Below are 24,881 nucleotides of genomic sequence, written 5' to 3'. Positions count from 1 at the left end.
GTATTTTGCACTTGTCGCCATTGTTTGTCGCTGGGCGGTCGGCGGTTGACGTTACTTTGAGGCGGGTCGGGTAGGATCCTGCTGATTTACAATGAAGTGCCTTATTTCCAAAGTAAACACCATGAGCAAACATTATCATATTGCTTTCATATAGCTATCCACCGAGCACTTTCATTGAAGTAAGTAAAAACCTAAAATCTCCAGAACGGCACTGCATTTGCTTCATCATATTCATCTCTCGCTCGGGTTCGCTGATTGGCTGATTTAATTTTGTCAGGGGTCGAGCTGATGTCAGGCTGTTCCAGACTACTATCTCGAGGTTACACAAGAGGGAGGCTGAAGACTTTGCGAATGGCCTCGCAAGGCTAGGGAAGAACTCGAATATGTGTTTGCATGAGTACTAGGGTTCTAGCCCCCTCAGAATACACACAGTAAGCACCGGTTAACTCTCATAGGGAGGTGCTGTCAACCCTTCAGTTGACAACTTCATAAAGTATTAAACATAACGTTTGAGACCCGCCGTAGACCAAGGCCAATTAAGGAATTTGTTTTTGAGAAGAAAAGCTGTTTTAGCCCTGAATGAGTCTGGCTGTCTGGAGCTGGGGGGCTGTGCGTAGCGGCCTCAAGTTTTCACCCAACATCGTTGTGACAAACAGATCAGGATCTAATTACTGAGATGAAAAGGCTGACTAACTGAGAATGTCTCTCAAATATCTACTATCCTCGTAATTTTTCTCTCTCTCTCTCTCTCTCTCTCTCTCTCTCTCTCTCTCTCTCTCTGTCTTTCTCGATCCAGTATCTCTGTCGGAATCAGCTACGTCCTGGCAGGCAGTGAAGCCTATGCTGCTCTATTCAACGTCAGGTGAGTTTGTGCTAATATGCTTAATATGCTTACAGTCTGGGCACGTGAGTTGCATGTACAGCTCAATATGAGGTATAAAGCTGTTCCCTGCCACCCTCCTGCAGCCCTTCTCTCCACTGTGTGTAGCCTGTCCGCCACTGATCACCCTGACCTGTGAACATATATTAAATATCTATCTAGTTTTTATTTAAATAATTCTCAAGTCTTTCTGCCTGCTGTGGGCTAAAGGCTTTTGTTTTGGCGTCGCTGCTTTGTTTGGTAAGTCTTTATGAGAGACTATGGGTCCTTACGCTCACAGTGTGGTTGATCCAGTGGTTTCTCACCCTCTTCTGTTTGGCAACATGCTGCTCCTTGTGTTCGGATAGGTCAGCTGTAAGCAGTTCTAAATGTAACCTTTTCTTCTTTTTGACAATCCTGTTTAGGTTATGTCTCATTGGTTTGAGCTGGTCCTGTAGGGGTCATAACAATTGCCGTTCTCATAAGGGTCATTACAATTGGAACTTGCGAGTTGAGTGCATGTGTACTAAACTGTAGCATTGAGCAGCCCATGGGACATGCAGCCCCATGTCCCAGCATGCAACTCACCACGCTCACTCAGACCAGCCCCCATCAGCAAGCAAGCCATCTGCTGGGTGTAGAGCTGCTGAAGTCCTAGAGGGTCAGAATCAGAACGCATCCCCTGAGTCTTCATGCATCCTTTCAGTTTAACAACAGACATGACTATGGCTCAAAAGGGTGGAGCTCATTGTTCAATTCAGTTCAGTTGGTTAGCTGATTGGTCCGAATGAAAACATTCATACTTTTGACTCTCCGGTGCACAGAGTTGGCACCACCTAAACCTCCCTTTAAGTTTGAAAATATTTCGTTTTTGTTTTCCAAATTGACTGATGCTCCCGTGTCTCCCATCTTAAAAATGTATGTAACAATTTTGTACTCGTATATATATTTAACACTCACTATAGGCCCACTGTGGGAAAGGGCCTCTCTATACTTTAGTTTAATAGATGAGTGAGACAGCAATGAAGTCCACTCCAAAATTTAATTAATGAATTTGCATGTAGAAGAGCAAATTGTAAGCAGGAGAAAAAAAACTAAGCTTTCGGTTGTAAACATTAACAGAAAGGATCTGAGGAACCCTTATGTTATATTTGCCTTCACAACTATGTGATTTCATATTTTGTGCGAGTGTTAGTTTTTGTGCGCCTGTGATATACTCCCTGATGTTTTGGGCAGTTGTGTCTGATCCAGCAATGAAGAGAGACAGCAATGAAGCCCACTCCAAAATTTAATTAATGAATTTGCATGTAGAAGAGCAAATTGTAAGCAGGAGAAAAAAAACTGTAAGCTTTCGGTTGTAAACATTAACAGAAAGGATCTGAGGAACCCTTATGTTATATTTGCCTTCACAACTATGTGATTTCATATTTTGTGCGAGTGTTAGTTTTTGTGCGCCTGTGATATACTCTCTGATGTTTTGGGCAGTTGTGTCTGATCCAGTAGTAGTGCTTGTGTTTCAGTGAAAAGTGACACACACACACCCACGCACACGCACACACACACACACACACACACACACACACACACACACACACACACACACACCCTGAATCTGCACCACATTCAGAAACATCAGTATCTCCCCCTGCTGTTCTCACTGCCTCATGGTTTTGTAGCCTTTTACACATGAAGTGTATATCTGACAGATTTATTAATTTTTCTGCTTGTTTTGTTTGTCCCATTTTTCCTCCTTTTTTCTAAGGAGCTCACTACAGGATAGCTATTTGCAACTAAACGTGTCTGCCTGATTATGAGTACCCTCATCATCATAAACATTCAAATGTATGTATCATTTCATTTAACAACATAATAGTCCAATGCTAAATATTGAATGAGTTCCCTTTTCAAGCATTCCACTCTAGAAAGACTTTCATAAAGCCCCTGGCATCAAAGTGAGACAAACAAAGATCATTCATAAAGATCTGTATTTTCACCGGAATTGTGTGTAAACATGCAAAGCACCCGCACACACGCATGCACACACACACACACAAAATAACTCATTTACATCAAGGACCATTGAGCAATCAATTAAGCAGGGGAGCCATCCATCAATGCCCCCTGCCCTTGACAATATTAGTCTGAACTCATTTAGCAAGGCCCTTCAAGCTCCTTCTGCTGCTCTTACGTTGCATGGGATGAGTGACGGTACGTAATCCCTGCACTGAACGTTGTATATGAATGTACGTAGTCCATGCACTGCACAGTGTATATGAATGTATGTAGTCCACTCACTGCACAGTGTATATGAATGTACTGTGGCAACCCGGCTTGGCTAGAGAGCACTGCCCCGTCCAAAAACAGCCCAAGAGTCTGGATAAGTGCAAAAGCCAACACGGCACTTTTAATTAAACAAAAAAAAGGAACTCTTACTAACTATAACAAAAAACTACTATGGCGGCATCCATAGGCTTGCTCCGTTGAGTGGATTCTCCTCACCCACGTCGTCTGGGTTCTCCTCGTGTGTGACTCAGGGAAGAGCCCCGAATGAGTGCTTCCTCCCGGCTCCTCGGGTGTCCCACATTTCCCTTGATTGGCGGGAGCTCCTCCTGGCTCCCTCTGTTGGGAAGGAGTGGTACACCGCGTCCACCACGACTCCTCTTGGTCGTCTGGGCCGTGGTGTTGGGGCCGGGTTGTCACAGTACGTAGTCCGTGCACTGCACAGTGTATATGAACGTACGTAGTCTGTGCACTGCTCAGTGTATATGAACGTACGTAGTCCATGCACTGCACAGTGTATATGAACGTACGTAGTCCGTGCACTGCACAGTGTATATGAACGTACGTAGTCCGTGCACTGCACAGTGTATATGAACGTACGTAGTCTGTGCACTGCTCAGTGTATATGAACGTACGTAGTCCATGCACTGCACAGTGTATATGAACGTACGTAGTCCCTGAACGGTGTATATTAATGTGCACTTGAACATAGTCCAGCCATTGGCAAGGATCAACAGGGATAGATTCTGACCATATAGACGGTTTGTGTGTATGTGTATATATATATATATATATATATATATATATATATATATTAGTGGTGGGCATAGATTAATTTTTAAAATCTAGATTAATCTAGATTAATCTTGGAATTATCGGGTTTCTCAAGCCAGGTGGCGCATTAGACCAGGGGCTCATCTCCTGTTTCCAAAATGCATCACAAACTCAAACGCGGGAAAATATAACGGCGCCGGGACGCGCTCTCGCTACAGGTCCACGGGACGCTCGTCTCCGGTGCGCGTCGCGGAAGCAGCGGCAGCCGGGGTGGCGGTGGCGGTGGCATTGACGGCAGACGGCTGGTACGCGTCCGCCTACCGCCGTACCAAGGCGGGCAGCTCAGAGGAAGATTTGGATTATTACAACAACAACAACACCAATTATTTTGACGCTCTGATGTCACGATCAACCCAAAACGTGTCATCGCTCATCCAAGTTGTTTCTATTATCATTGCTACATTGTCTCCAGCATATGGCGCGATTATGGACAGTATATTTTATTAAACACTCAGCTTCTGGTTAGTTCAACTTTGAGAATAGATTAACGGCGATATTTTTTTTATCGCCCGATAAGAGTCTTGCGTTAACGCAGCACGTTAACGCCGATAACGGCCCACCACTAATATATATATATATATATATATATATATAAACCCTGAGCTATATATATATAGACATTTATAGCTCAGGGTTTCCTCCTCATGCATCACCCTCATGCATCACCCAGTGGCAGAAAGCCACTTCTAGAAGCGACATAACACTCATATATATATATATATTTTTTTTTAGTCACCTGAGAAATACTGACAGCAAAAGGGTTTATAAGCAATAGATTTGATTTTGTGCTATAGAAGAACACAAACACAGATTGATACTGTCGGTGGTATTAGCTCATGAATGGATTTGGACTAAATATATGAAGCATAAATAGACAAAGTTAATAATATAAAGTAGCCTCCAAATGTTATTGATTTAAACAAAAGAAACAGCATAATGAAACCCAGAGGGTGGAATGGCAGACTCTATTTGCGCTAACATTAATGCAAAAAAAATGCACATCAACATAGTTCTCACACACACCTCAGCCCCACTGCTGGGGAAAATGTTAGAGGAGACACTGTTGTTGCATAAATGGTTGCTATCAGCTTGCAGGAGTCCGCAGTGCAGCACTCCTTCTGGGATTAAGGAATTACTGAGATCATCTTCTTTTGAGTGCTGGCCCACACAAAGATCTGGTGTCGAACAATTTAATTCAAAACATATAAGATATAACAGAATATTCAGATTACTTTTTTTCTGAATAAGAAATGAGATGGGTTCTCCTCGTTCTCAGGTCTGGAGAGTGCCTGCACATGAATGAGTTCCTGTGAAGTGGGCACACCTGCTCCGTCTCTACAGAGTTATGAGGAGAGACTAAAAGAATGGGCGAACGGCATAGCCAGGAGGCTGCACAGGGCACCCGACTTCAGGAAACAACTGAAGTCGGATGCTTTGAGCCATCACATTCACTGCGGAATGCTCTTCACAGAGTTCGCTTTTACCTTGAAAATAATTCTTAAGAGGGCAGGTGCGTGGCATCTCTCTGGTCTGAGTTTCGGTCCATATGGCAACTCTGGATGTGTTGCCTGACCCCATGACCTTTGGTTTGGGCAGTAAAGAATGCAAGACCTGCATACTGAAAGATGAAGCATTCATTTCAATGAAATCACACAAACATCATGAGCTGCGCCCTCGGACAGAAAAATAAATGGTGCTGTCAAATAAAAAGGGAATCATACATTTGGGAATTTATTGCTCAAAACGAAATGAAGAATCAAAAATGGACCCAATTAAGTTGAACCATTGCTTGGTGCTGTCACTTCCTATAACCCCAGCCGGGAAAGAGGAAATTACATTCTATACTTGACAGCTCATTTAAAGGGAAATGAAGGCGTGATTGTGCCACACATGTTTTGGTGTGCACATTCCATGCACTACTGATATATATATATCACTGCTGGGTGGTCTCTAAGCCCTAAGCACTCTCGATCATGTCACAAATCAACTCATGACGGATCAATACACATCGCTGCCTGATCGACCCTGCGTTTAATCACGCCCTAATGTCCTGGTCTACTTGTGATTGCATTGTGTCACTGAACTAAGAATGTTATTTCACTCAGTCTTTAAGCATCATTCAAATCCCCTCAACCCCCCGCCCCCCCCCCCCCCCCCCCCTCAAAAAAAAGACAACTATTGTCGGGTTGGTGGAGTCAAGCCGTTTAGACAGGGCGGGTAGATGGAACCGTGACAAAACATGCGCCTCTTTAAAAGGCAATCTCTCACTTTCTTATACTCTCACACCTCCTCCTCCTCTCTTGCACCTCCTCCTCCTCCTCCTATTCCTTCTCATCTCTCATGCCTTTCTGTAATTACCTTTTATCAGCTAACTGAGCTAATTTATTTTGTCATGCCCCAGTAAGCGCTTAACCCCACAATAATGTTATTCAGATTCTCTGTGGAGGAAATGGTGGGAGTGTGCGCACGTGTGTGTGTGGATGTCTGTGTGTGTGTGTGTGTGCGTGTGTGTGCATGCCTGTGTGTGTGTGTCTGTGCCTTTGTGCACCTGTGTGTGTGTGTGTGTGTGCGTGCGCTTGCACGCCTGTGAGTAGGAGGTAGGTCTAACTGCTCCATCGCCTGCACGCCTGGCCGATTCATTAAACTAAGGAGAGGGGATGACGGTGAGAGGGAGGGAAGGAGAGCGGGAGGGAGGAGTGTGCTGTGGAGGGGGCTTTCTGAAGTGAGAAACGTTGGTCAGAGCGCGGTGCGGATAAAACACCTTCTACCCGCCCCCCCCCTCTGCATCCCTCACGGCCCAGAGGGGGGTGGGGGGGGGGCAGACGATCAATAGGTTGATTTGCCGCAGGGTCTCTGTGCCGGAGCCGACCTCTCTAAGTCCCCGTGCTGCAGTAGACGTCTTGTCAATAGACCACACGCACGCACCCAGTCGAAACCTCTCCCTGCAATGTGGCACTGCACTATCGGTAACGTCCTGCACACGCACCACCCCCCCACCCCCCCCCACCCCCCCACCCCCCCACCCAACCTCCCGCCACCAACTTTGCAAGGACATTTTTGTAATGTCATAATAATAATAACTCATTGCATTTATATTGCTCTTTCCAAGGCACTCAAAGCGCTTTAGATAGTGAGTGTGTGTGTGTGTGTGTGTGTGTTACTGTCTGTGTGTGTGTGTGTGTGTGTGTGTGTGTGTGTGTCTTTCCTTGTGTGGGTGTGTGTGTGTGTGTGTTAGTATCTGTGTGTGTGTGTGTGCGTTTGTGTGTGTTTGTGTGTGCGTGTGTCTCTCTCTGTGTGTCTGTGTCTTTGTGTGTGTGTGGGTGTGTGTATGTGTATGTGTATGTGGGGGGGGGGGGGATCACACCTCGTCCACTACCACTGTGTAGCCCCCACCTGGGGGATGCTCACCACACACTGGCCATCACAGTGCATTCTCAATGTTCTCATTGCACCATTTTCCCATGTCAAAGTTAAAAATAGAGATGCTCTGAGCTGCATATCATCAATGATTTACAACAGATGCAATCGCACCCCGATGTGCCCCACACTTCTGGAACAATCCCTCAGCTACATTGTCTTTATGTGCACTGTTCTGTTTTGCGTGCGTGTGTGTGGTGTAAGTTGTGTAGTGCACTTACAGTATACAAAGTGTGGATTATAACTTTTCTTCAAAGTTCTTGAGCAGCTGTATTATGGAGGGAGAAAGAGAAATGTAGATGGAGGGGAATAAATTGAGAGATGGGCGGACTACTAGAATAGCTATGAATTGCGAATTTAACGGTGGAGGACTGTCACTCTTTCTCTCTTTCTCCCTCTTGGGTTCCATCGCTCTCCCTCCCTCTCTCTCTCTCCCTCGCTCTGTCTCTCTGGTCATTGAGAATGGTTGTACTATAATTGGTTGTCTCTGGCTGTCTCACTGTCTGGCTGGGATTCGCCTCACACGGCTGGCTGGTTCTTATTTCCGCGCTATTTGACCACCTGCTTGTTCATTTATTTAAATGACTGATTGTCCAATTGTTCCAATCAGTGGAGCGCAGGACTGCATATGGTACACTGTGTTGGTTAGGATGCAGTAACTAGGAGGAAAGTACACTTTTGTTGGGGAGGAATACATTAGCATTTACTTGTTTTCTGTTATTATACTTTGACATGTCATTGACCTTTTGATTCTATTAAATCAACAGGATGATGTGTGATATCCATGAAAAGGCTTGACAATCAATGTTCTGTGAATATCCAACGTTTGTGTTTAAACATTTGTGTGTGTGTGTGTGTGTGTGTGTGTGTGTGTGTGTGTGTGTGTGTGTGCGTGTGTGTCTGTGTGTGTGTGTGGGGGTTGATGCACATTTCCCACAGCCACATCTATGTGATCCCACTCTTCACCTGGATCCTGACTCTCTCCATCCTATTGGCTCAGCTAATAATACAGCCAATCACCTCCCTGCTCACCCTGTTCAAAGGACTGCTGCTCATCGTCACGGTAACCACAACTACGTCTCATCTTTGTTGCTTTGATGGCTTTTCATATTCTAATCGTGATACACATATCGTGTCATGTTTGTGTCAAAATAATGGGGGTTCCATCGGACTGAAATGCAAATGATAGTCTGTACAACAGAGAACCTGTGTGTGCGTGTGTGTGTGTGCATACACGTGTGTGTGTGTGTGTGTGTGTGTGTGCATGAGTGTGTGTGTGTGTCTGATTGTGTGTTTGCATACACGTGTGTGTGTGTGTGTGTGTGTGTGTGTGTGTGTGTGTGTGTGTGTGTGTGTGTGTGTGTGTGTGTGTGTGTGTGTGTGTGTGCGTATTCATGCGTAGAGGACAGTGAGATAAGGAGACAAACTGCCTCTCCTAACAACAGTATTAAACCTGTGCCTGGTGATTGACGCAGCACCATAACTGTATTTGAATGCAAATAACACTGAACACCTTTTAGAAATGTAATATAAAAAGACTTATTAAAATGGCACCGGGGTGAGGCCAGGGGAATACGATGGGCGGGGGGGGAGAGATGAGGCAGGAGGGAGTTTGTGCATATTGAAAATGGGCAGGGAAATTGATAAATAAGGAAAGGGGGGGGGGGGGGGGGGGAAATAAAGGGAGAGAAAGAGGAGGGGTGAACAACATCCACTATTTTATTACCTTTTCTAGACCTCTGAGAACAAATTGAGAACCCGCCATATCAAAACTCCCCTCCCACGCTCCCCATCTATCTCTCTCTGTCTGTCAGTCTGTCTCTGTCTCTCCCATAGAAAAACACCATCTGTCCCTTGTGGGCAGACACATGGCAGACCAACTTGTTCCATCATAAACAAGCCTCATAATATTCCCATGATCATGTCCTGCATGCTGGCCTTGAGGGGTCACAGACCCCACCCCTCCTCCAAAACACACAGACACACACACACACACACACATTCTTTCTATCTCTCTCTCTCTCTCTCTCTCTCTGTTATTTCAGCCTATGTCTCACACTTTCTGTATCTAGCCAGTTGACTGGGCCACGATGGGAGCAAATGAGAAGTTATGCAAGCAGTGGCATGTGTTGAACTTATAGATGGAGTCATCTAATGCAAACTAATGAACTGAAGATGTGCTGGGGTTTGGTTTCTTCTTTGAACAGAACAGCTCATGGTTTAATGGTTTCTGGGTGCAGTAACCCACACATTCAACTAAAGGACTAATGGTATTGGCAGCACCATGCAGGGCCAATGTTGGCGTCAATTTCAGGTGTACCTCTCCATGAAAACCGTGTTCTTTAGTATTTTGCTGTACTACAATTATTGAAACCCTGTAAGTTAATCTGCACAGAGTCTACAAGGGAATTTCACATTTGTCAGTAGAGGTCAGGAGGCTTGAAGGATTGTTAAGTGATGAGCAGTAATATAATCCTTAATATATCAGGACAGATTTTACTTTGTTATTGTCGTTAAAATTGTGTACTGCCTTAAGGTCCTTGTACATCAGGTACGTAACGAATAAACGCCACAAAAAAAGAAAAAAATCATGCTAACAAATCGCACCTACCATCAGAGAATTCTTATTTTAAGAATTTGAGGGTGAAAAGGACAAATGGATTGACCCCTCAACGTCATACGGCCTAGGGAGGATGAGCTTATGGGCTGTCCTTTCACTGAACTATCCTATATATTTAGAGGATCCAATTAAAATGGAGTTTCACTTTTTAATCCAAGTGCATATAGTGTTGCGAATGGCAGGGGGAGATTATGATAAGTGGGTGTGCACTCTTTGAATCATCCATGTTTGGGAGACGTTATTTCGTTATTAGTGGTTGTTTTCTTGTTTGATATCTAAAAGTAGGCTATCACTCTTTGGGAGAAAGATGGCATTGAAAATGAAACTGTTGCGATACAACTGCATATTGTTATTTTATCAAAAGAATCTTGTGTGAAATTGTCTAACTGTTTATTTGTCAAATGTAAAGTACAACACAGGGGCGTTCTGGGCAAGGAAATTCTTAGTACAAGGCAAGTAATGTAGTCAATGTGTCAAAGTGTCCTGCATCACAACAATCTCTCTCTCTCTCTCTCTCTCTGTCTCTCTCTCTCGCTCTCGCTCTTGCTCTCTCTCTCTCTGTCCACATGCACAATGACCCCCTCACCGGGCTCCGGTGTGAGTCAGCAGTATTCCTGCGTTCAGTCCTTTATTCCCTTTCCCGTCAGCTCCCTGCTGTTTATGAGGAGCAAGCCCCAACAGGAAGCAGAGAACAGGGCGGTGGGGGGGTGGCGAGGGCCGGTGGCCATGCGGAGGCTGCTTCGTCTGGAGGTTTTCCGTCCGGAGTGGTCTGAAGTGAGTTCCTGAAAGGGGGGAAAAGGATCCGGGTGAAATATTGATGTGTTAAAAATGGATGTGGCTTAATAGCCCGATTGTGTAAGGCGGAGAAGTGAAAGCAAAGGGTTAACACTAAAAAGCTGCTGTGAAGATAGCGGCGCTGCATGCATGACGTCCATCTTCTGCCGCACCACCATGGGTTTTGTTCTGCCACCGTTTCGAACCCACTGGGTTCTGTACAGATAGCTGATAACAAGCGTTATCTAGCACTGATACCCAGGATGATGCCTGATACTGGGTAAGGACCATATCAAGATGTCTAACCCCCCGCCCCCCCCCCCCCCCCTCCGAGAAGAGAGGCTACCACTGCCGCATCATTATATACACAGGCAACACATCGCACCCAAGGAGCTGTGTTATTTATCTCTTTTTTAGTCAGCCGCACTGCTTTACCCTAATTCAATACTTTTTCAATGTTATTTTTGTGTCCGCTGGCTGTTTTTCACCCTCATTTCATATGTTGCCTCAAGGGTAATATATAGTTAGTCTTTAGCATCATATTCATTTAGAGGCAGGGCTTCCATTAACCTTTTATGTATTCACTTCAATGAAATGGCAAATCATACATTTACCTTGCAGGATGGTGATTTGGGTCTCTTATTTTTCCCAAAGTTAATGCTGAGATTACAATTGTATTCATTTGTTTCCTTGTTTATTGTTCTGTTAGGAATCTTCGGGAGGAGTGTGTGTGTGTGGTTGTGTGTGTGTGTGTTTGTTCATCCACATATGCCTAGAATCACACACACACACACACACACACACACACACACAAACAGTGGCACTGTATCCTTGCTAGTTACAGCTGGTACAATAATTGTAGCTGCAAGTAGCTGTAATAAACAGACTGCCTGTGTGTGTGTGTGTGTGTGTGTGTGTGTGTGTGTGTGTGTGTGTGTGTGTGCATACTTACCCTTGATCACACATGTGTTTGTGTGTCTACAGTATGCAAGTGTGTTGATGTGTGTTTTCACCAAAAGGTGGGTGCGTATCTTTCAAGGTCAGCTGTTTTTCACACCACAGGGGGCTCTCCCATTCAGCAGCGCAATCCCGCAAGCAAGGTTAGCCCCTCGCTATCACCCCCTATGAGACAGCTGCCTGCATGTTGCAAAAGATCGGACTCCCACTGTGTTGGTACTCCACCACTACCGACTACCAGGGCAATGCTGCCGCTACCATAATGATGCTGCACAGACCAGACAGTCAGACAGACAAGATGGATTTAGCGTGGGTGCCGTCGAGGCTGGGATGATCCAGACACAACTTGTGCACAAAGGAAACAGGGAGGAGTTTGTGGTGGTGGTGAACAGCATTTGGAATCACTGAGCTGATTAGGAGACAATATCAGCACAATGTCATTCTTATTGTGCGTTTTCAACATCTGGTCGATGAGAATCAGATGACATCTGTCCCAGGGTTTCCCCCAGCTGTCTATAGGCGAGGCACAGCAGCTCCTCCTAATGTCTGACCGCTACAAACAGATTTACTTTTCACAGTACGACGACAATGTGCGCGTCTATTCATGTCAAGCATCTGCATTCGGTTAGACAGTGCGTATAGGCTGCTATAAGCCATTTTTTACTCCAATTTTGGCTAATATAACATACGTTAATTAATATAATAAGTCTATGAAATCAGACAGTGGCCAGTCTCTGTGGAGATGGAGAGCTCCGTTCTGTCTGCTCACGCACAGTGTTCACATCCGATCAAGACAAAACCCCCATCGATAAGAGAATGTAGAAACGTTTGACTGATTACAAATTGTAATTACCTGTGAATGATGTGAATCAGGGTATAGAACAAATGCTGTAGCATTCAATTTAGCAGAGCAGCTAAAAAGAGAGAATCACTTTCACCAGCACAGATCGGTCTGTGCTTCATCCCTGCCTGTTGTGATTAGTGTTTTTTTTGTGCAGGCCAACATTCATTTCCTTAAAGCACACAAACTCCAAATAAGGGGCTAGCATAAAGATATCTAAAGTTTCTTTAACATCTGAGACTGGAGCGAGAAACCACCGCCTGCCAGGGCCTGCATCATAACAATGATTTTCATTATAATGCACATGATTTTCGTTTCGATGAATATGATTTTCGTTTCAATGCACATGATTTTTGTTTTATGATACACATGATTTTTTTTGTTTTCAATCCACAAGTGATTTTGATTCCATTCAGAACATTTAAAATATTCAAATTTTCGGGTACAGCACTGCAATAGATGCTTGCCTCTCTCTTTCTCATAAACATTTCCCACTGAATAACACATTATCCAGAACATAAATGAAAGCCAACCTTATGCAATATTTGTCAAGATACACAGAATGGATGGGTTTCATAATGATTTATTCTCATTTGACTAACTCTTGAGTCAAGGTTCGATTTATGTATTTTAACTTTTAAGACTTATTATTGGTACACTGAGTGGCGAAACCTGCATTATTTTATGGTTAAATTGTAGTGGAGTTTCAATCATCAACGTCTATGGCAGCACAGAAAAAGGTTAACAAAGGTTGAAGAAAAGGGTGATAGGATATAGTTAACTCCCAGGAATACCTACTTCAATCATGGGGTCCAAGAGGTGTGCCTTGTGTGATGTTAAGGGATAAGACGTGTAAAGTCCAGCACCCCCATACAAAACCATTTAATATGTTGGCTTTTGTGCCGAGAAGAAAAACAAGCTATCTCCTTTGGAAATTACATCCCTGCACCTTGGAGGCTGTGGGTGCGGGGATGTCAGTATCGCGCCTTTGTTACCTTGTGGCTCTACCTTTCCTAGTGGTTCAGCAAGTCCGCTCTCTCACTGGAGAGCCTTTTGCCTGCTGTATTGTGGCACCCACAAGTGCACCCGGAAAGATGGAATAAATAAAAGGAAAGACTCAGAGTCGAGGAAGATCCATATCTTCTCTCTGATGTTTTATTAACTCTGTCTGTTGACTCTCCTCTTATTCCACCTCCTACGCTTCTGGTGTCTCCCCTCTCCCTCTCCCTCTCCTAAAAGCCTGCCTAGCCCCTGTTGCGTGCTGTCTCCTCCCCACCGCTGCCTTTCAGAGGCGCCTTTTCAGCTTCCTCATAATAACTCTGGATTACCGCACACTCTCTCTCTTGCTCTTTGTGCCTCCCCGTCCATTTCCGCTGTCTCCTCTCCTAGCATCACGCGTCCACCCTCACCTCCCAACACACCACTATTAATCATTAAGCCCTCTCTCCTTGCTCTTCCTGTACACCTCCTACCCAGAGTGTTTTCCACGCAGCGGGTGTTGCCCGGACCAACGATGCTTTTATCGTCACCCTCTTTGGTGCCATTGTTATGCTTATTCCCGGCGCCGTATTCCTCCTGTCTACCGCAGCACAGCCAAAATGGCCGAATGACCAAAAACAAATCTCCACAAGTTCCTAGTGGGGAGTTATGTCTCTGTTGCGTTCTACGAAAGGCACCTGTTGCTGGGCTGACAGGGGCTGGCCGGGTGCAGAGCAAACAAACTAAGGAAATTAGTTTGGAGATAAAAAGGTAGATTTAGTGAATGGTATGGAAGTTGTCATAATCAGGCAATATAGATGCTTAACTCACCCATACGGAAGTTTTTAGTTTTCCATACAGAAGTAAAGTAGACTTTTTTTAAAGCTATTATTGGTTAGACTGTCGATTGATGGACGTAACCAGAATAGACGTCAAGTAGTACCACATGAGTTTGAATGCAGGAAAGGCGGTTCTTTGTTATTTTTTCAAAACTTCTGTTCTTCCTTTCGCTTGAATGGCTTCTGGTCAACACATCTCAATAATCCCATCCGAGTGAAGTTCATTCAAAATAAAATGGACTTGTGGACCACATGCTGTAGTTCCCACTCCTAGTCTCTGAACATAAGCATGGCAAATCTGTCACATTATTGCTGCTCTGCATCCTATTAAATAACATGACGGCCATGAAGGGAAAGTATGCAAGTATTTAAGTGTGTACATGACACCTGTTGAAATAGTCAACTTTTCTAAAGCCTCATCATTTTTGAGGCCATGACTTAATTTGATAATGAATAAAGTCTGGGCAGGCAGGTATGACCAAATATTACTCTGGTGTCAAAACCCTGCGATGGGGGGAAAGCAATGATATTGAAGGACGGCCCAGCCCTAAATCGATGGCTTTATCTGTGTTCCCTGAGGGTTTGAGTCACGATAGCCACTGGAAGCGATGTCCTCTTAAGGGCCCCTGCGCATCCTTGAGGCACAACAACAGAGAAATAGGACAGATTGATTTTAGATTGCTTTGATGGCAGGCGTCCGCGCTAAGTGAGCCCACAAGGCCAAACGAGCAAACACACACACACACACACACACACACACACACACACACACACACACACACACACACACGCTCAAAAATGATGGAGACAGGGAAGTGAACCTAGATGTCATAGATATGCACATATACTGTATATGCACACATATGCAAACACTAAGCAACAATATATAATGTATGTATATTTTGAGATAATATTTGTTGCTTAGTGTTTGCTTAGTATTTCCATCCATATTCATGTTTATATATATATATATATATATATATATATATATATATATATATATATGTATTGATATATTAATATTAGGGCTTGGCAACGATTAAAAGTTTCAATCGTGATTAATCGCATAGTATTGGTGGGTTAACTCGCGATTATTGACACTTTTAAAATTATTTTTTAAATCCACTCCAATTGAAGTTATACTAGATTATCAAATGGAATGACACATTATCATTCATACCACATGTACTTAATAAGCAAAGACCAGACCAAGTGATCTTGAGGGAGTTTTATTGACTCACTCAGTCAGTGCGTTTACATGACACTCAAGAAAGTCGACTTATTGGCTTAGTCCAACTATGATTGGATTACTAAGATGCATGTATACACCTTAGTCGAGCTATACTCGAATCGAATTGGCTACTCATAGTCGAGTTAAGACCCCTAGATAATGCGATTCATAGTCGAGCTAAGCGTGCATGTAGCCAGTCGAATTGGATTATGCGTTGATTTGCGTTCTGCGCATGCTCGAGATCTTTTCCTGGGGCCGTGAGCCAGAAGTAGAAGGAGACGATAGTCTTGTTGTTGTTGTCGCCGGCGTCAGATAAGGGATAACGAGAAACGGTGATTTATTTAAAAAGGTGGCGCAGAAGATGGAGGAAGCCGGTGAATGTAGTTACCCCCTATAAGAATTGTGTCCCGGCCGCGGGAGCACGCATGGCATGCATTCATTAAAGGTGGAAGCACACGGACACTACGCTTCCATTTCACCCAAGGCTGAATTAAAAGTACATGTTTTTCTAAATGTGGGTCATCAACGAGGTTGTAAAGTAGTAACTTCGGGCACATCTGTCAAAATAAATGTTTTTTTCTCCCGACGTGTTTACGATCTTTATTCATTCATTGCGCCGCGGCGGGGAATGTATACGGACGGGCGGCGGAGGGGATGCTCCGGTGGGAGAAAGATGTTTTCAGCAGACAGCTGTCAACTAACTTTGGGTCGGCGATTTATTTAAAAAGCTGGCGCAGAAGATGGAGGAGCCGGCGTCGTGCCAATGCAGTTACCCCCTATAAGCAGTGTATCATCATCAACGTGCATTCAGTACACACTACGCTTCGATTTAACCCAAGGCTGAATTAAAAGTCCATGTTTTTCTAAATGTTGCTCATCAACGAGGTTGTAAAATAACTACGATCTTTATTCATTCATTGCGCCGTGGCCGAACTGACGGGGGTATTCTCTGATATTATGAATCTTACAGACTGCGTCGGGTTCTCCGACTCTCTGGTACTTCCACAACAAGTAAAGACTCCTAGTCGGGTTTATCTCGCCCATGGGGAAAAGGAATTGGGGGAAATTTACTTTGGCTTTGACTCTCTGAAGTCCAGATTGAAACGTGACATGGAGGAGAAAGCGATGTTTCAGCAGACAGCTGTCAGTTCACTTCGGGTCCATATCATTTCTCCGACGCTCCATTGTTCCGACCTCTCGGTCGTATGCGGACTGCTCCGCCGGCAGAGCAGCCGGAGGAGTCGGCATACGACCGAGAGGTCGGAACAATGGAGCGTCTGAGAAATTATATATACCCGAAATGAACTGACAGCTGTCTGCTGAAACATCGCTTTCTCAAATGAGTTTGTTGTTGCTGGTGACGTAAAGATGTCAACCGGTGGCTCTATTACCACTAGTTGAAATGGGCACAGCGCCACCTATCGTACCGGGGCATGACACGCTTTGGCCAATGAATCGATTTACTCACCGCCATGTATACGCGGACAATTGCAGTTGTCCAATTGAGGAGCATAATTGAGCTATGGCTTTAATCGAATTAAGCTGTGCATGTAAATGTACTGAGTGTGGGTTGAATATGAAACTTATGGAACACCACAGATTTGGGAATTGTAAACAGGCAGTTAATTAGTACAATTGTAAACCAACAATTACTACAAGTTGTTTTGTAATGTCACTTACTGCAAGTGTAATTGAATGTAAAGTAAGTGGAACTAAAAACAAAAATGATTTCTGATACGAATGTTGACATTCTGTGGGCAAAACCTTTCAAAATCATAGTAAAAAAAAAATTGTCAATTTGTATTAATCGCTAACATAAGATTGCGTTACCGCATAATTAACAAGTTAACTTAACCCAGCCCTAATTTATACATGATTATATATTATATTTGTTGCTTAGTGTTGCTTATTGTTTTCATCCATCTTCATGTATATATATATATATATATATATATATATATATATATATATTATATATATATATACACACATACACATAAATGAATAATATAGAAACAACCAGAGGAGAGCAGGGAGCAGAAGATTTAGTTGGGGCATCGGAAGCAGGACTTTGAGGGCCGCTGGCCCTGCGCTACATCAACAAGAGGGATAGTTTGATGGGGGTACACACAAGGTCGTCGGTGCTAGGGGGAAATAACACTAGACACAAACATACATACACACAGACTATCAAGCACCATCCATTTATGGCCTGGCAAAAGTGATTTTTATTTTATATGGCTGAAATATTAATGTCTCCATCTTGGGTGTACTTAGGCGGGGAACACTTCTTTTTTTTTAAGCGAGAGAAAGTGTCAGAGGGAGAGAGCAAGAGAGAGAGAGAATAGGGTATGAATATAGATGAATATATAATAAAGAGCGATAGAGGATAAAAGATTATAAAGATTGATGAACATAGAAAAGTAAGGGCAGAAGTACTTTATACTCAGTGCTTTCTCCTTACGTTCCCATTGTATTGCATGGGGGATATTGTGGTGTGGGGGCTGGCAAAGATGGCTGCTGAAGTTCCGCTCACTATGAATATGAGGCTGGCGGGCTGGTTGCTGCGTGATCGGCCTGCTTTGTTCCCACAATTGTTTTTGTTTTAAGAGCTGCAGTCGTATATGCAGCCCATCATAATTTTTCAAGCGCACAGCCATGAACAAGCTGGGCACAGTGGGCCTGTACATACTGTACACATTGTTCCTCTCTGAGGTTGTAAGGGGAGCCCTAAGTATTACTTCTGCTAGTAGTTCTATGAAACAATATTATTAAGCAGTGGGAAATGAGTGCAGGGTGGACAATACTCAAATGTACTACCTTATTTAGCAAGAAAAGTTCTTAAATTAAACCACTGTCAGCTGTACTATCGTGCTGCAGTACTGCAGTAATTATAAATACTTAATGCTGAAGAAATGTCCTTTCTCTCCTTTTCGACAGTGATTGCATTTATGTAATTGTATTGTATTGAATTAATAGTCATCGTATCCCAATTTATTTGTATACAAATCCGTAAATGCTGAATCGTGAAACATGTATCCCCATTACCTATCAATCGCTATTTAGTATAAAGGATTTTTCCTTCCTACGGCAACAGCATTAGGTGTTCACATGACCAAACGTTGTAACGTTGGCTTCATGTTATCTTGTGGAGGGACACATCTTGTGGATTGAAACAATGGTTGTTGAGTCCAAGCTGCAAACAGTGTGACTGTGTTTTCGGTTTTGCAGAGACAGGAGTTATTAGAGGTCAGCCGGATTGCTGCAGGGAACATGTTGTTAAATGTATTCTGGGGCTAAGCTTAAAGGACTTCCTTGGAGAGCTCTGGCGAGTTCACACACACACACACACACACACACACACACACACACACACACACACACACACCCCTGGCCTGGAGGAAACCAAAACAGCACAGCATTCATCAGGTGATGGCAAGTAATTCGGGCTTCGGGTCAATTGTTGTGAAGCCTTAAGGTGTCGGGCCCGAACATAAATGGAGGCAAAAGTCTATTTGACATTTTGAATCACATTCTCTTAGTTTGGTTTGCATTTAACCTATTTGTACAGTAAAGCCAAAGCACACAGCCTTGTCGGACAGACATAAAATGTTGAATGAATTTACACAGAGTCTTATTTGAAGCAAGTACAAAAAAAGACAGCCATAATGCGTGCTCTGTTTGCTTTGCGTCATTACAACGATATGGTTCTATAGATATGAGGCGAACTCCACACTCCTGCGTGGAAGCGGCTCTGTTAGTTCTGAATTAAGCAAGTCAAATTATTAAACAGATTAGTTAAACCTGCTCCAGATAGTCTACCACTCATCAGTACACTTAGCTACTCAGTACACTTAGTACAAAGCTACTGTTAAGGTTTTGGTTCTCTTAACTACATGGGCAATATCTACTTATGAGCAACTGTTTCTCTTAAGTACATGAGCCTTATCTATTGTTGAGGTTTTGGTTCTCTTAACTACATGAACAGTGTCTACTGTTGAGCACCTGGTACCCTGGGTGGATTTGTTGGATTCAGTACTGCAGAAAAACAAAGGAACTCATGATCTTGGTTAGGAGAAGTTAATGATCAATCAGTCAATGGATTATTAATTATTACACATTCACAATGATGAGGCTTAACAATTACAAATATTTGTTTTAGTTTGGTTATTTATATGATGTGTGTACCAGATGTATTTATTTTATTGCAGAGTAGAGCAGCAGTGACCATTTTGTCTAAGTTATAAAGCTACAAATGTAATCATATTTAATGTATTATTTCACAGATGAAGAAGCTTCTTCTATATCTTTTGAATTGAATGTACAGTTTAAGCCCAGCAAACATAAGGGACATTCTCTAAGCCTTGTTGTTTATGATAAATTGAGAAGCTATCAAAAAACAATATTGTGCTGTGCTCATTGCTTTCACATTATGGCTTAATAAAATGACGTTAACAATTTTGGTCCAATTTACCAAGCCCACAATAAGGGAAATTTTACTTTTGTGTCACATCGGAACAAAATGTAACTTAACTTAATAACGACACAATTTCCTTTAGAATGAATGGGTCCCCTGAATCTGAATCTGAACTTTTGTTAAATCCATTCATTGCTATTGACAATAATTGAAAAAACATTGGATGGAGAAAGGGTATAACATTATTGTAAGGCAGAAGAAAATCTTCTATTTAAATTAAATCTTAAAGTCATCTCAAATGGTGCTCTAGAGAAGAGAAACGGTTCTATTTTATATTCCTTGCACATGCAAGAACGGCAAATTAAATAAAAATATGAAGACGGCAAATATGTTGTGATGTTCATAAAGTCTTGAGGAGTTTGATGTTACCAAAAGTCTGTAACAATACGCTCTCTATTATAGTTACTCAAAAGGTTCCTTATTTTTTTCCTGTTCATTTGACCACGGACTGAAACGATGACTGCAGGTAGTCTAACCAAGGGCAGAGCCGTAATGGTTGACCCGACTCATTAGTCATGGGGTCATTAGTCATTAGTCTTGGTCGACTAAGGTTTGTGGTAGTAGAAGTTTTCATATGATAAGCACGTGCTTACATTGCTATAACAGCTGATTTTCGATAGGTGTAATTGATCCAAACTTTTTTTTGTATTTCTTGCATCCCTAATAATAATTGTAATTCAATGTTAAAAAAAAACAATTATATAAATGGTTAGTTTTTCCACCACACTTATGTGTGGTGGAACTTGGACTTATGACATTTCTTAAATGAAAAAAGAAAGATGTACGACTATAGTCAACGACTTCTTGATGATTGCATTTAGTCAACTAACAAATTCTTAGTCTGTGACAGCCCTGCTTTCCTCTGACCGTGAGGCAAGGCTCTACTTAAAAGTAGCCATCATGATGCTGGAATTTACCTTGATAGTTCATTTCCACTGCCTTTTCAGCTGGTCAACTGTGCCAAGTATGCCAGGTTTATCCAATATTTTACTGTGTAACCTATTTTGTCTCGGAATCAAATCCAATCAGACTTTGTTGTGTGCTAATTACTTGTTTATGTTGTAAATTAGGGTAAGATATACTTTATCTTCCTCTGTCCTGTAATTTCTTCTGAATAGTTGTATGAAAAGGTGTATAGATATATATGTTATTTTTGGACCTGCTGAGCGCATTGCCTGCTCTTGGCAGATGTTTAATATATAATGATACCTGGGACACCACTTGTGGCATTAATAAATGCCTTCAATGCCTCTTTTTTCTTTATTTCGAACAGAAATATAAACAAATACAGTTTTTTCAGCCTGCCTCTTCATCCCTGCTGGTTTGTTTCTGCTCATATCTGTGGATCTGTCCATCCGTTTCCTGGGAATCCTACTCCTGACAGTGCCATGGGTAGCCAAGTCCAAACAGATCAATGGTTAGCCTCTCATTCCAGACACACATTCATATACACACACTCCATGCTTCACCTCTCATTAGCTATTGATCAGCGGCTGGTGGTCCGGCTTGCCTCATAAATGAGTCAGAAGATATTCAGTTGAATCACCGCTATTGATCCTGCCTCTTGTTTAATACTGCTTTAGCACGCATATTGCTTTCCTTCTTTTCCTGACTGTGTCGATGTCTGTCGGACTGATTGACGGACTGACTGACCGGCTGCTTTGCAGTTCTTCTACACTCCTGGGTTATCCGGTTGTTTTTTCTATTCCGGTCCCTTCCATATTTCCTTTGTGTGCAGTGCACCTCTTCCGTTTGCCTGTCACCGTTCATTGTTGTGAGATTCTCGATTCCCTTTTTCTAGCCAGCGATAGCTACAGACAAATATAATTAGCTCAGAACGGAGCGGAGGGGAAGGATTAGCAGGGAGGTGGGGTTAAGGTTAGAGGAGGCAGAGAGGAGTCTCCCCCCATTCTCATCGAATACTTGGCCTTTGGTCGACAGCTTAACCACCGAGAGCGATGTGTTGCTTGCGTCGTCTGGCAGAAGGCAGCGTTGCGCTGATTAAATGAAGCCACGGTGGTGAGAGCTTAAATGAAATTGTTACACTTTGATAAAAACTCTATTAAGCTATTTTGAAATGGGGCCCGAATTGACTTGGATCATTGTGTCGGCCTCACACACAGATGCAGATGAACACGATTACACACACATGCACTCACACACACACAGACACACACACACACACACAGACACACACACACAAACTCTCTCTCTCTTTGTCTCTGGCCCCTCTCCCTCTCTCTCACACACACACACACACACACACACACACATCCATACACACGGACACACGACACATAATTCCAAATGAATCTCACATGCTGAGCTCCACAGCTGTGTTATACGGTAGATTATTCACGCGGAATCGACTACAATTTCACGGCTTTCTGGAAATAATGCGTGACATTTATTCAAGCTTATAATTGGTTAAGACTCCAGACCCTCACCTTTAATAAAGCCGTCATTGAACCTTTAATGCAGCTGGCTCCCATGACAGCTGGGGAATATTGTAGCCATCCGGGGGGGGTGTGCATGTGTGTGTGTGTATGTGTATGTGTGTGTGTGTGTGTGTGTGTCTGTGTGTTTGCATGTTTCTCTGTGGTTAGTTCTTTACAATAGGGCCATGCTTATATGTAAGTGATGTGTAAGTGGATTGTTGTCTTGTCTATGTTGTTTTTGAATTATGATTGAAAAGGTAACACACAATGCTCATAAAACACACACACACACAAATTAAATTTGAGAAAGGTAGAAGAGGAAGCTAAGGGTTGAAACTGAAAGGCCCTATTTATAATATTGATAGCACTGTCGGGGCGTCCTCCAATTACTCCTCCGATTGCAAATCAAATCGTGTAGAATCAATACACACAAGTATCCCTGATTCCAGCTCCACTTAATCAAGCCCTTTTTATCGTGTTTCACTTGGTGACGTGGCATATTGCATTAATAATAAGGTTGTTTGAGTCCGTCGAGGTGGGTATAAAACACCCTTCACGGGGGCTGACGGATCATTGTCTTTCTTCTAGCTCTTCCGTGAAGCACCAATAATCCAACACCTAAACCGTCTCTGAGACTACTCCCAGAAGTAAACAACCATAGTAAGGAGAAGTTTCACATCTGAGGTTTCAGTAGAACTACACTGGAATCATCGGAGGCCTGATCTCGGGTTTGGCTCATGAACTCACTGCGTTGGCGCAAATCCACAATACGGGATCCACTCAACTGCCACCAATTTACAGCCAAATCTCATAAGCTTCCCTAACTCCTAAAGCTTGCCCTTTAAGAGGAAGGTCGTCTTGGTGACAGGGAGGAGGGAGCGAGGCTGTGCTCCAGTTCAGAGAACTATATTGAGCCCCAGCTAACTATTTTCCCGCCCCTACTCATACGTGCGGCGATGTATCGTCATCCCTGCCTCGACTTAACTCTTCTCCCCGTTAACATGTGTCCGCCATGTTCCGGAATGCGCTGGCTCCGTTTCTACTTTGGAAGCCGCTGATCACAATATACGGCAAGGCAACAGACAAGGGCACTTTGGTTTAAAGAATATCTCATGGATAACAGAAATGCAACACTTGCAGTTCACAGGAAAATGGTACACGGGACAGACTGGGACAAATGCTCAAATGAGCCAAAAGAATCCATTTGAGTGTTTGATGCAGTCTCTCACTAAAGTCACTCTAGGTATGTCGAGTACATTCTTTATGCAAACATAGCGACTGCTATATGCATTTGAGTGCCATTTAAGAGATGCCCCCCTGTGAATTGTGTGAATTTAATTGTCGTCAGTACACCGAGGAAAAACCCAAATCGGTGGCCCCCATTATACGCTGCTTATTGTTTGGTTCTTGGTCTGCTGCTTTGCTTGTTTAGTTAATTAGCTTGTCGGGAAATTAGAAGAAAAACTGCACACTGTGTGGTTTAACACTGCTTGCGTCGCAGCTCCATTGTAATTGTTCTTCCGTGTACATTTTGCTGGACTGCTTGACGAGAGAAGCAAAATGCCTCGCCGTTATAGGGCATCATATTTGTGTCAAGCTATATTTGAAAGCGGTGGCTGGCTGCCTTTTCCAACACAAATGTTTTTTTTGTAGCACACACTATTAGCCAGGTCATAGCATCGCTCAGTACTCTCATTACGGCTACTTCTTTCTTCCCTCCTTGTGTGTGTGTGTGTGTTTGTACGTGTGTGTGTGTGTGTGTGTGTGTGTGTGTGTGTGTGCGCGAGTGTGCTTGTGTGTGTGTGAGTGTGTGTGTGTGTGTGTGTGTGTGTGTGTGTGTGTGTGCACGTGTGTGTGTGTGTGTGTGTGTGTGTGTGTGTGTGTGTTTGTGTATTTTCATTGGGGCTAGGAAAGTATGCCATTTATATTCTGCCCTTGGTCCATAGCAGCCACCCTGCCATTTGTTGCTGAAAACAAGGCTGACATTAAGCTCTCTAAAGAGGCATTCCTTGTCTGACGTCCAATACAACCCCTGCTTGTCCAGAAGGAGTGTGAGTCAATTATCTGTCTTAAGTCTCTCACAGAGCTGACAGTGCCCATCCCATGTTTTGCTGTTTGTTTGTGTTTTTTTTTCTTTTTTATCCAGCTTGTTTTCTTTCACTTTGGGATTTTCTCTTTGTGTCTCTGTTGCTGACAGGATTGGGTCTTGTTGATATTCACCCGCTAAGGCTATGTGTGTGTGCTTGCATGTGTACGTGTGCACATTTGTGCTTGTGTGTGTGTGTGTGTGTGTGTGTGTGTGTTCTCCCGCTTTGCTCCCTTCTCGTTCCGTGTCT

General features: G+C 43.3%; 1 protein-coding gene across 1 annotated transcript in view; it reads left to right on the top strand.

Annotated features, from left to right (window-relative positions):
* LOC311353497 (uncharacterized protein) overlaps nucleotides 1-24,881 on the top strand; it is a 78,249-nt gene that overhangs the window by 13,669 nt on the left and 39,699 nt on the right. Inside the window, exons 6-7 of the mRNA XM_084473410.1 lie at nucleotides 797-862; nucleotides 8,330-8,453. Coding sequence (XP_084329536.1) covers nucleotides 797-862; nucleotides 8,330-8,453 — 190 coding nt within the window. The remainder of the gene's footprint in view (nucleotides 1-796; nucleotides 863-8,329; nucleotides 8,454-24,881) is intronic.

The sequence above is a fragment of the Micromesistius poutassou genome (genome assembly GCF_964030765.1).
Source record: "Micromesistius poutassou genome assembly, chromosome: 9".
Taxonomy (NCBI): Eukaryota; Metazoa; Chordata; class Actinopteri; order Gadiformes; family Gadidae; genus Micromesistius; species Micromesistius poutassou.
This window is presented reverse-complemented; position numbering and strand designations above follow the sequence as displayed.